Source organism: Fusarium musae, chromosome 4, assembly GCF_019915245.1.
Source record: "Fusarium musae strain F31 chromosome 4, whole genome shotgun sequence".
In the NCBI taxonomy this organism is placed as follows: domain Eukaryota; kingdom Fungi; phylum Ascomycota; class Sordariomycetes; order Hypocreales; family Nectriaceae; genus Fusarium; species Fusarium musae.
In genome coordinates this window covers 2,617,971-2,630,517 of record NC_058390.1, presented here as the reverse complement: position 1 = coordinate 2,630,517, position 12,547 = coordinate 2,617,971, and the positions used below count along the sequence as shown (strand labels likewise).

The 12,547-nt window shown below is 28.0% G+C and overlaps 1 protein-coding gene across 1 annotated transcript; it reads left to right on the top strand.

The window, feature by feature from the left end:
* Window positions 1-9,522: 9,522 nt before the first annotated feature.
* J7337_005729 (uncharacterized protein) lies at window positions 9,523-12,420 on the top strand (the record flags this gene model as incomplete). The annotated part of the gene is made up of 2 exons (XM_044823403.1): window positions 9,523-10,248; window positions 10,588-12,420. 2 exons carry the CDS (start codon window positions 9,523-9,525, stop codon window positions 12,418-12,420), a joined length of 2,559 nt encoding a protein of 852 aa, XP_044681894.1.
* Window positions 12,421-12,547: the final 127 nt, after the last annotated feature.

The following is a 12,547-nucleotide window of genomic DNA, read 5'->3' as shown; positions in this document are numbered from 1 at the left end:
AAATAAGTAAAAAATAAATTCTTTAAAAATTTCTAATTAATAATAGTATTTTAAAGTAATAATAAAGTAAAAAAAAATATTTAATTTATATTAATAAAGATATATACTTAAATTAAAAAGAAAATAAATATTAAAATAAAAATAAATACTTAAGTTTAAGTATTTTAATAAAATAAAATATATATATTAATAAACTATATAAAAAAAAGTTTAAACTATAAAGATATATATTATTTATTTATAAAAAGGTATAATATAAGTAAATATAAATATAAAAATATAATTAAAAGCTTTTATAAAGTAATTAAAATAAATAATATTTAGTTAAAAAAGGATAATATAATAATATAATTATAGTTTAATCTAAGTTATAAATATCTGATCTAGTATCTGTATTTATTAAATTATTTAAAAATATATTTTTTTTTTCTTCCTTTTTATTTTCTTCTTTTTCTTCTTTAATTATATCTTAACTTTTTAATAAAATAGATTTTTTAATAATATTAGGATTTAAACTATTTCTATTTTTAATTATTATATTATTAGCTATACTAAATTAAGATTTAGAAAGACTAGAAGTAGCTAGAATAGCTAAATAATCTTAAAAAATAAAATATAAAATTGGAAATTTATTTTTATTAGCTTTATAATAATCTATTATAGGTATATTATATAGAATTCTTTCTTCCTATAAGTAAATATTAATCTTATTTATATTATTATTTATATTATTATTTATATTATTAGTATTTTTAATAGAATAATAATCTAATAACTTATTATAAGCTTTTTCTAAGCCTAAAGTAAGAAAAGGATTATTATTATATTTATATTTAAATTCTTTTAACTATTTTAATAATCTATTAATATAAGGAATTATATAAAATATAGTTAGATAATTATAAGCTTATAGTTTAATAGTAGGCTTTTTAAAAACTTTTAAAAAATCTCTAATTATAGTTAAATATTCCTACTCTATAGTAGTTATATTAAAAGTATTTAAATTTAAATTAGTTTTTTCTTTATTAAGTAAGTTATTAGCTAAATTTAATATATAATTAATCTTAGCTTTAAAATATATTATTTTATCTAGTATATTATAAGTAAAAAGCTACTTTATTAAGTTATCTTTAAATAGCTTTTCAGGACCTAAATTAGTATTATTTTTTAATTTATTTTCTTTAACTAATTTATTAAAATTATTCTTTAAATAGTAATTATAAGTAAATGCAAGTATTAAATTCCTTATAGTAATAGGTAAAGGCTTATATATATTATATAAATCTAAATTAATACTATTATCTTTTTATAAGTTATTTATATTATTATTAAATTTATTAATATTATTAATAGTAAAGAAAGTATAATATAAAAAGTTATTACTTTTATTAAATTACTATTAATACTACTATTTATTACTTTAGTATTAGTTATTATTTTATAAGGTAAATATACTTAATTAAGTAAATTCTATTTAATTAACTATAGCTTTATTTACTTACTAAAGGGCTTTTTTAACTTTTAAATTAAACTCTTTTTTATATATTAAATTTTTTATTTTATATAATTAACTTTAATAGAATTTTCTAAGTAATTTTATTATATATAAACTTTAAATACTATTTATAGAAAGTATATCTTTAGGTTTATAAAGATTATACTTATAAAATTAATAATTATTATAATTTAAAGGTTATAATAGGTTTTTAGTTTATTAATTTAATAATCTATTATTAAGCTTAAAGTATTAATATATTATTACTTAATACTTAAAAGTAGTATTTTATTTTAGTATTAACTTTAGATAGTATTAAAATTAAAGTCTAAGTAATAAAGTATTTTATACTTAAATTTAATTAAGCTAAGTAATTACTTATCTATTTAATTATTATAGCTAATTATAGATACTTTCTTTACTAATTTCTATATCTATATTCTAGCTTTTAAGGTTATATTTTAAATAAGGTTTATAATATTATTATTACTAATTTCTTAACTATAGTTAAGTAAGGGTAAAGATTATATATTTAATTAATTAATAGTTTAAGGTTATAGGCTATTTAGGTTTAATATCTTAATTATAATTAAGGTTAGTAGTATTAATTTAATATAATTAAGGTAAAGAACTTATAGATAACTTAAGTTTAGTTAGTTTCTTAATAATTTTATAATTATTATAATAACTTTATTAAGTAATAGATAGATTAGAAAAGGTTAAGGTTATAGGGGAGTTATAGACTTTATTAATTAAGTTTTATAGCTTTTTAGCTAGTTAGGTAATATATTTATCTTAATTAGAGTTACTTAAGATACTATAGCCTAAAGGTAATCTTATTAATTAAGTTTATTAAGATTTTAATCTAGCTAGAGATTTTATAGTTAATACTTTTATAGCTATTATTAAAATATCTAGGTCTTATTTATTAATTATTATTAAGTTAAGGCTATAAAATAAAAAGTTATTAGTTATTAAATTTAAGATATAGGTAAAATACTTTATATTTATTATATTTATATTATATTTATTATTATAATTTTCTTTAATTAAATCTATTAAAAAAGATATAGTAAAAGTATTATCTCTAGTAATAATTAATATATTTTTCTTTATATTATATTCTTTTAATAAATTATTAAAATAATTATATAAAATAATACTATTATAAGAAATAAAAGAATTTAAGATTTTAAAGCCTATTAAGTAGCTTTTTAATATAAACTTATTATTATAAAAATATATAGTTATTTTTAAATAATTATTATTATTACTAGACTTTTATTTATTTAAAGTTAAAGAAAATTTACTATTATTATTATTTAATAAAGCTTTAAGTTTATTAAATTTTATAATATAAAAAGAATTTAAAAACTCTATAATATTATCTATATTTATAATAAGTAAATTATCTTTTATATATTTTAAAAGATTTTTAAAAGAAGGACTATTAACTATATTAAAAGGTAAGGTATTAAAAATTAAAAATCTTAAAATTAATTCTTTATATTTTTCTATATTAAAAGAAATAAAACTTTTTTTCTTTTTTATAGAAGTATTTAAATATATATTTAAAGTATTATTACTATTTATATTATTATTATTATTTATATTATTATTTATATTATTATTTTTATTTTTTATTTTTATATAAGCTTCTTTATATTTATATTTAATATAAAAAGTAAAATTACTAAAATTAATAGGCTATTTAGCTATTTTATTATATTTATATAAATTATATTATAATTTAACTTCTCTATAGTCTTTTTCTTTATTATAAGGTAATAATTCTCTATTAAATAATCTATATTTAAATATAAAAGCACTATTTTTTAAAGAAAGAAGTATAAAGTTTTCTAGTTTATTATCTATTTTATATTATATAATAAGTAAAGGAAATAGTAGTTTTTTTTAAGTTTTTATAGATTTTATATAGTATAGTAAGTAAAGGAAATAGTAGTTTTTTTTTAAGTTTTTATAGATTTTATATAATATAGTAAGTAAAGGAAATAGTAGTTTTTTTTTAAGTTTTTATAGATTTTATATAGTATAATAAGTAAAGGAAATAGTAGTTTTTTTTTTAAGCTTTTATAGATTTTATATAATATAATAAGTAAAAGAAATAGTAATTTTTTTTTAAATATTTTTAAGAATTTTATATATAATATAATAAAAAAAATAGTTTTTATATTATATATAATATAAAAGTAAAAGGTTAATATAATATATAGGTATTAAATAGCTTATATAATATAGTAATGCTTTAATATTTAGTAAAAGAAAAGGAAAAAAAAGAAAGATTATTCTTTATATAAAAAATACTTAAATTTCTTTAAGCTTCTTTAAGTTTTTATAGCTTATAAATCCTATATTAGTAATTATATATATTAATAATATAATATATTAAAAATAGATTATATTAGTAAGCTAGAAATCTATAGAATTCTAAAGAAATTTTAAGAAATTTTATATTAATAATATATTTTTTTTTATTTCTATTAGTTTCTACCTATTTCTACTAGCTTTTATTACTTATAAATCCTATATTAATAATATATTTTATTATTAATTATCTTTTTAAAATAGAAAAGTATATTATTAATATAATATATATTAGCCCCAGTTTAACTACTATTTTATTATTAATTTCACTTTATTTATAGTTTAGATATAAAGGCAGTTAGTTATATACCTAGGTATATATATTTAATTAATAAAGTTATTATTAACTTTAAGTTAATTTAACTTTTACTAACTAACTTATATAAAGTAATAGAGTTAACCTTATTCCTTTAAACCTTTAAACTTTACTATTACCCTGCCTTTATCCTAGAACTCTATATATAGATATACTGCCCTTATTAATTTAAAAGTAGCTCCCCCTTTACTATAATAACCCTTTTAGCTATATTAAGAAGCCACTCTTTATATATATTTAAGTTTAGGCCTATAAAGGCAGTAAAGAAGGCTACCTAGTTTAACTAAAAAGGAAGACCTTCCTTTAAGTATCTTTTTAGGTCTTTAAGAGCTAATAGCTTCTTATTAACTTAGGTTATATTAATTAGGTTATAAAGGTTTATATAATAAATTAACCTAATTAGGCTATAATTAAAGATAGCTATTTTAATAAAGTTAAATTAGTACTTTAATAAGAAGTTCTTCTTAATAGTAGTTACTATTATATATAACTTTTTATATTCTTTTTTATTAGCTACCCTTATAATAGGCCTAATAGCTATATTAAGGTTATAGTAAGTTATATAGTAGGCCTGATTATATAGCTATAGGCTATTTTATAATATTATATTAGTAGCTATAATAGATATTAGTAACTATAACTAACAGGTATTTAGGTTAGGGAATGTACTTTATAATAGGTATACTAGGCCTGGTATATTATAAGGGTTAATTGAAGATCTTTTAACTAGGGTAAAGGAAGAAGGTTAATATAGCTGCTGAGGGGTAATAGACCTACAGGCGGTACTTATGCTGCTTGGTTAAGGTAGCAGTTATGCTACTTAAGGCAGATAAACCTTAACTGATTTTAAGCTCTGTAATTCTGGCCTACTATAAGGGCCTTACTATTTAAGCTATTATATAAAAAGTTAAAAGCTTAATAGCCTTAAATAAAGCTAATAGTAACTAAAAAAAAAAAAAAATAATATATATTAGTTAGTATATAGAAATTAAAAGAATCTTATAAAAAAACCTTTACTTTTTTATAAATATCTCTTTTTCCTTCTTTTTAAACCTTAGTTTTTAGTTTTTTTAAATTAAAGAAAAATCTTATCTTTATTACTAAGTATTAAATATAATTACTAAGTACTATTTTTATTACTATAAGCCTTAATAATACTATATTTATTATTAATTATATAAATAATAGTCTTTTTATTAGCTAGACTAAGCTAGATAATACTATAAAGGCTATTATTAATAATTATAAGAAAAAAACTAATATTTCCTTTATTAAGCTAGTTAAATATTTAAATTAGCTTAGGATTATTTATTATTTAAATTAGTTAAAATATTATAATAATATAAAATTTAAAAAGTAAAAAAGTAAGTATTTATTTTTATTTTTATTTTTTATATTTTTATATACTAATATATTAATAAGACTTATTTTTCTTAATAAAAATATTAATTTATATTATAAAAATGCTTTTAAGACTTTATACTAGCCTTTTTATTATAAAATCTAATATTTAAATTATTATATTATTACTTTATCTATTATATATAAAGACTATAACCTAAGTATTTATTAGCTATATTTACCTTTAATTTATATTCCTTATATTACTTTATATTACCTTATAACCTAATCTAATTTATTACTAACTTATTAAGCTAGCTTTAGCTTACTAATATTTATAGTTTTTCCCTTAATACTAAAACTTTTATTTTTTAATTTACCTTTTTACCCCTTTTTCTCCCTTTACTTCCCTTCCTTTATATTATAATAGCCCTTAATTCTTATAATATAATATTTATATTTATAATTTAATTACTATAACTATATATTTTAACTTTATAAACTATAGCCAATATTAACTATTATTATTATTTAATATAATACTATTAATAAAAGCTTATTATTACCTTAATAAATATTAACCTTATTTTAGGTAATTTATTAAGTCTTTTAATATATATATCTAATTTATAATATAGTTATTAAAGGCTTTATTTTTAGCTCTATTTTTATTAATACTAAATAGTTATATTTAGTAATTAAAAATTATAAAATTAACTTACTATATTATTAATAATTTATTAATATATAATAAGTATTTTCTTATAATTTTATAATATTTTAAAAAAGATTAAAAAACTAATATAATATTAAGCTTAAAGCTATAGATTTTAGTTAAAAGGCTAGATATATAGGTATTAACTGCCTTAATTAAATAGTTATAGTTATTATTAATATTAATTATATAGTATTATATCTTATATTAGTTTTTATAATTTTTAGCTTATTTAAAATTAAGCTTTTAAGGTTAAATCTTTAATATTAATTACTTTAACTAGGTAATAATAAAAAAGGTATTTAGCTTACTAAAGCTAGAGGAAATATCTTTTTATACTTATAAATTAAAGCTACTTATTTAATTAAATTATAAAGTTAAAGATAATAGTGCTATATAACTTTAAAACTTACTTTTAAAGTTATTATATTTTTTTTAGTATTATATATAATACTTTATATATAATATATTAAAAAATAAATATTATATTATATAATTCTTATTATAAGACTTTATTAGCTATACTTTATATATTACTATAAAGACATTTTAACTTTTAATAAAGACTATAATAAGTAAAAAAATTCCTTTTTTATTATATATAAATACTAACTTTATTATAGATTTACTAGATGATTTTATTATTAAAAATATTATTAATAAGGATATAATTAAGCATATTAGGGAGGAATATTTAAGAGATTCTAGGATTTCTATTATAAGGTCTATTTTAAACGATTTTCAATTTATAAGAGCTATTAATAAGTATAATCCAAGCTATATAGAGGAGGAAAAAGCTATTACTTTAAAAGATTTTAATTTCTTTTAATAGTATTTTTTAAATATATTTTTTTTATAATTTTTAAAGTATTTTTTAAAGTCTTTAAATATATAATTTATTAAATACTTAAATATATAATTTATTAATTCTTTAAATACTTAAATATATAATTTACTAACTATTTAAATATATAATTTATTAAGTATTTAATTATGTAATTTATTAAGTATATAATTATATAATTTATTAAGTATTTAACTATATAATTTATTAAGTATTTAGTTATATTACTTATTAAATACTTAATTATATAATTTACTAAATACTTAATTATATAATTTATTAACTAATTAATTATATATTTATTAAGTAATTAAATATTTTTTTAAATATAGTTTTTATATAGTTTATTAATATATATATAGTAATTTTTATTTATTTATTTTTTTTAAAATTTAAATTCTTTTAAAAAATTAGTAATAAACCTCTTTTTTTATTATTAATTACTAATACTAACTAAAACTAAAAAAATTTTTAGTAATTAGTATTAGTAATTAGTAATAAAAATTCTTTTTAGTTAGTAAATTAGTAATTAGTAAAAAAAATTAGTTAGTATTAGTAAAGAAAATTAGTAATTAGTATTACTAATTACTAACTAATTTGCAGCCCTGGATCACATCAGACTCTACCTATGTCATGTTCAGCCTTACACGCGAGTCAGGTTTCTTAACAGTATAGGTAGATCAACATGTCGTCATGATGAGCTCGGGCCCAAACTGAAATATTACTGTACTTTATTACCTAAGGTATCTGATGCCATGAAACGAGATATTGCCCTTGATCCAATCGCTCCTTCCTGCATAATGACGATAACGGGGAAAGGGGGATGTGAATGGAAGGCAGGTTGGGCGAAACTGGCAAAGGAAACTGCACTAGCACATCCCGTCTGCCGCCATCAACCCGTCAGTGGCCTTGCCGTGCCTGTGCGTGCGCTGCCACTTATAACTCAACCTCAACACCATCAACAACGGCCTCTCCTCTCACCCTTTTCCCTTTTCTGTCTTTCGCGACCTAGCAACCACTTCTCTACATACATGATAGAATCATTAGTCTTCATCTTCATTCTCCTCCTGTGTTCTGTCTAGACCTTGTTGGGAATGCCCTCGTGTTCGATGATCGAGTCTCTTGATCCAGTATCACATCTGCTCAGAAAATCATCAACAATACTCCTCGGAGTCAATCTTTCTCAACACAGCGTCTATTAGAGCATATACACAACGGCGTAAATCCCCTCGTCATCGCGATACACTCTCGTCGCCAGCGTCCAATATTCGATACGGTTGTCTGCTACAGCACACAATACGTGAAAATCCATCATGTTTTCTAACCTCATTGGTCACACTCGGGCCTTTCTCCCTCACGGGAACTCTAATGATCACATCGGTACTGACGTTTGCGACTTCGATCAAACCCCTCCTCCAAGTTCACGCGCATCCGTGGACATGTCAAGAAGCGAGGATATGGGATCAGAGGCTATCAAAGAGTTAAAAACGAACCATGACTCGGCATCTCTTAGGCATCTGAAATCACCATTAACCGATTCAGAAGTTTCTAGCACAAATAAGCCGACACCTCTTGGGAAGACTCGGCAATCCACACCCTCGGCAGAAACAACAAATACATTGGGCGCTATACCTGGCCCCCCTTACCACAAAACTTCTTTTTCACAAGGCGGGATGACAATACAGCACAGTCCTTTAGAATCTTCGGTGGGGGGCCTGAATGATCACGAAGTTGAAGATGTTCGACGGACTACAGGGATTCTGTGCGCCGATAATGGCCTAACTTTAGAGTCATCACCAGGCGAGATCGGTCAGCGATCAACTTTGGAGCAGGACTCGCGTAGATCAAGGAGTATCTTATCGAACAAAGACTAGAAGTCACAGTCTCTTTCGGTGAAACTACGCCCAACCTTTGACCTCCTTCTGAGCGATTACAAAAATCGTCTAAAGATGTCAACTACTAAGGGAAGGGGGAAAACAGGGATAAACTGTCCTGGCGGAAGTGCTTCAAAAGATAAAAGGATAGATCCCCCAGGAAAATGTGCGGTCTTTTCGAACGCTTCAAGTGTAGGTGATCAGGATGCTAGACCCTTCTCGTCGCTCAACACAGGCACATGCCTACCCAATATGGCGTCGTCAGACACAGAACTGCATGGCTTATACGATCAAAACAACAGCTCTCCCGACGTGAATTGTCCAGAGTTATCTGTGCTGGAAGACCAGAGCTTATTAGCTACAAACATAAATAGACCAGTTCGAAGTCAATCCTCGGGGTCTATTATGAGCTGTTTATGGAAAAGCCAATGGCTCAAGCGACTATCGCGCACAGAAAAGTCAAACGATTCACAGCTTACCGAGCCTCAGCCTGGAATCAAACTAATCAGATCATATGATCGACGTCCATCAGAGCCTGTTTTGCCAAGCAGCATGGCTCTGCGAAGAATGTCTGCCTGGTCGACTCTATCTGGCAAGTCTGATCCTGGAGTTGACGGGGTACTGATCAAGCGTGCATTCGGCGATCTCGAGAGGCTCCTCGATGAAGCTCTCTCCCTCGCCCTGGAGGTCGCGGACCATTCGGAAGCCGCAGCTCATGCTAGCCACCCTGCCGTGCCGAATGAGCATGGCACCGATTTTGTGGACGAATCAAACTTGACGACGGGCATCATCTCCCAAGAAAACGTCGAAGCATTTCCTATAGATGGAGTAGATGTGGCCTACACAGCGAGACCGGGCTGCAGACGTGCTGCCACTTACACTGCCATACCCAAACGCCCGCGGCTGGCCGATGTAGTTGAGAGCTATTCCGGAACCTATCAGGAGCTTCGAACAAGGACTCAGGTTGAACGAAGACAACAAAGTGGCACCTCACGACATTCTTCACTCAGCAGAAAGTCCTGGAAATCTAACAAAGGGTTCAAAATGGATCGTAGACGGAGGCCGTTTATGCTGAAAGATCTCCGCAGCACAAGTGCCCTGCTTGATATTGGAGGAATGGACGTCAAAGGACAAACAACAGCTCACAAACGCTCGGCAGCTGTGAACGTTTCATCAGCCGTTCGAAGCGGGACCAGCCATGATGCTTTACCAGAACATAACATTGCTGGGAGAAGGCTGCATGGCGAACATGGCATCAATCTTCGAAAGCGATCGCACGTGAGTCTACGGGACATGCAAGGTTTCAACCTTCCAAAGTCGCACATCAGGCACCCGATTGCGAGAGACTAGTCACCCGTTCGCAAGCGATTTGTAGCCTCTACTGCCTGCTTGAGCACAGCGCTCATCGGGGTGCTACTTGGTATCTATACAGGCCTAGTCCCATCAATCCAGTATTATATCGTGGATCAATCACATGTCACTGTACACGGCAACACTGGTTGTTTCCTTGCCCTCGCTATTCCGTCCTTCTTTCTCTGGCCATTACCTCTACTCCACGGTCGGAAGCCGTATATAATGTCAAGTCTCATTATTGCAATGCCTCTTCTTTTTCCACAGGCAATTGCAGTCAGCAGCCCCAGGCTTACCAACACTGCGTCTTGGAGGGCAATGCTGTTGGCCTCTCGTACCCTAATGGGTGGCTCTTTGGGTTTTGCAACTATGAACTTTCACTCAGTTCTGACGGACCTTTTTGGAGCTTCGTTAATGTGTCAGCATCCCCATGAAGAGGTTGTCGATCATTTTGATGCAAGAAGACATGGTGGCGGTATGGGCATTTGGCTCGGTATCTGGACCTGGTGCTGGATTGGATCTCTTGGACTTGGTTTTCTCATTGGCGCAGCCATCATTGATAAGCATTCGCCAGCATGGGGATTTTACATCAGCATTATGATGATTGCAGTTGTCTTGATTCTCAATGTGATTTGCCCTGAGGTCCGACGATCTGCATTCCGACGGTCGATTGCAGAAGTCCGAACAGGAGGGGACATCTCGCGTCGTCTGGCTCGAGGAGAAGTGATGATGCATCGAGTCAAGACAGGTCCAAAGTGGTGGGGACAGGAAGCATACCATGGCATTCGTTTATCTTTGGAGATGCTCGAACAACCTGGCTTCGCGGTTGTAGCGATATATGTCGCCTGGATTTATGCACAAGTCGTTCTTGTCATCATTCTGCTGGGCTCACTCGTATCTCGATTCTATCATCTCAGATCGCCATATGTCGGTCTTCATGTCGCCGCCGTTGCACTCGGCGCTCTACTTGCAATTCCTTTTCAAAAAGTCAGCATCTTCTCAAGATCTCGCAACAGAGAAAATAAAGTCAACCGGGATGTTCTGGGCCAAAAGATAGTGTGGTCTTCACATCTAGTCCGCCGGGCCGTCTTTACTATTGCCCTTCCGATTGGCGGCGCCTGTTATGCTGCTGTTTCGTCAGGACCACCAATCAGTCCTGGGGTGCCAACCTTTTTTGCCTTATGTATAGGTTTTCTATCCTGCCTCGCCATTTCAGAATGCAACGGTCTCATCATGGAAACCTTCGATACATCGGATCTATCTCCCGGAATGGTTGGTCTCCACCGTGATCCCACAGGTCAAGACCAGTGTCGAACCAACTACTCCTCTTTCCCGAGAGTGACAGCAGGATTCGCTATGATACAATCCTTCTCATACATACTTGCGGCTGGTTCAACTGCGCTGGGCGGTCATGTAACGCGGAAGCTTGGCCAACAAGTTGCCACGAGTGTCGTAGCCGCGATACTCTTCTTGTTGACTGTCCTCTTGTTGCTTGTTCTTATCCGGTTCAAGAATGTGCTCATCATACCTCGTTCGAAATCAGAAGAGATGGAGAGGATTACCCAAGCACGTCGAAGGTCTTCGAAGCGCCGAGCTTCCATGCCCAATGACTTGCGGGCATTGATGGAAGAGGATCATGCCTGGCGGCCCACAATGATAGGAAACCCGATGGGCAAAAACCGCCGAATGAACGTATTGGAAATGGGTAACCTGACAAGGTGGCAAGATATTCGACGGAGGAATAAGCTCATCGATGCGGGTGTCCATCTCAATCGTGATACGTTGGATCAAGGTCTAGATGCTCTAGATGTTGCACTCGAAAATCATATTGATAACATGCGACAGAATGCATCTGGGTTCTTCAGACGAGGGAGCTTAAGAAAGCATGGAAGCCGTCTTCGTCGCAGCAACCAAAGCAGTGAACAGACATTTCATAACTTGGAACTGGACATGCTCGATCCAGCGGGAACGCCGAGCGAGTCATCGCAGCAACCTCGACAGTACGTCGAGAGGGAATGTGTTATGGGTCAAACAATCAAGGAGGAGAACAAGGACGAAGCCCAAGCTGGACCTAGCACATCGCCAAAAGACCATACCTGAAGGATAGGAAGTACATTATTGGGAAAGGGTGACCTATAGAATTAGAATGAATGTCTAGGTGTAGTATAGGTGCATGCAATAATTTCCACCCTAAATTCGTGTGCAGTCCCAAGGCATTTTCCCTCCA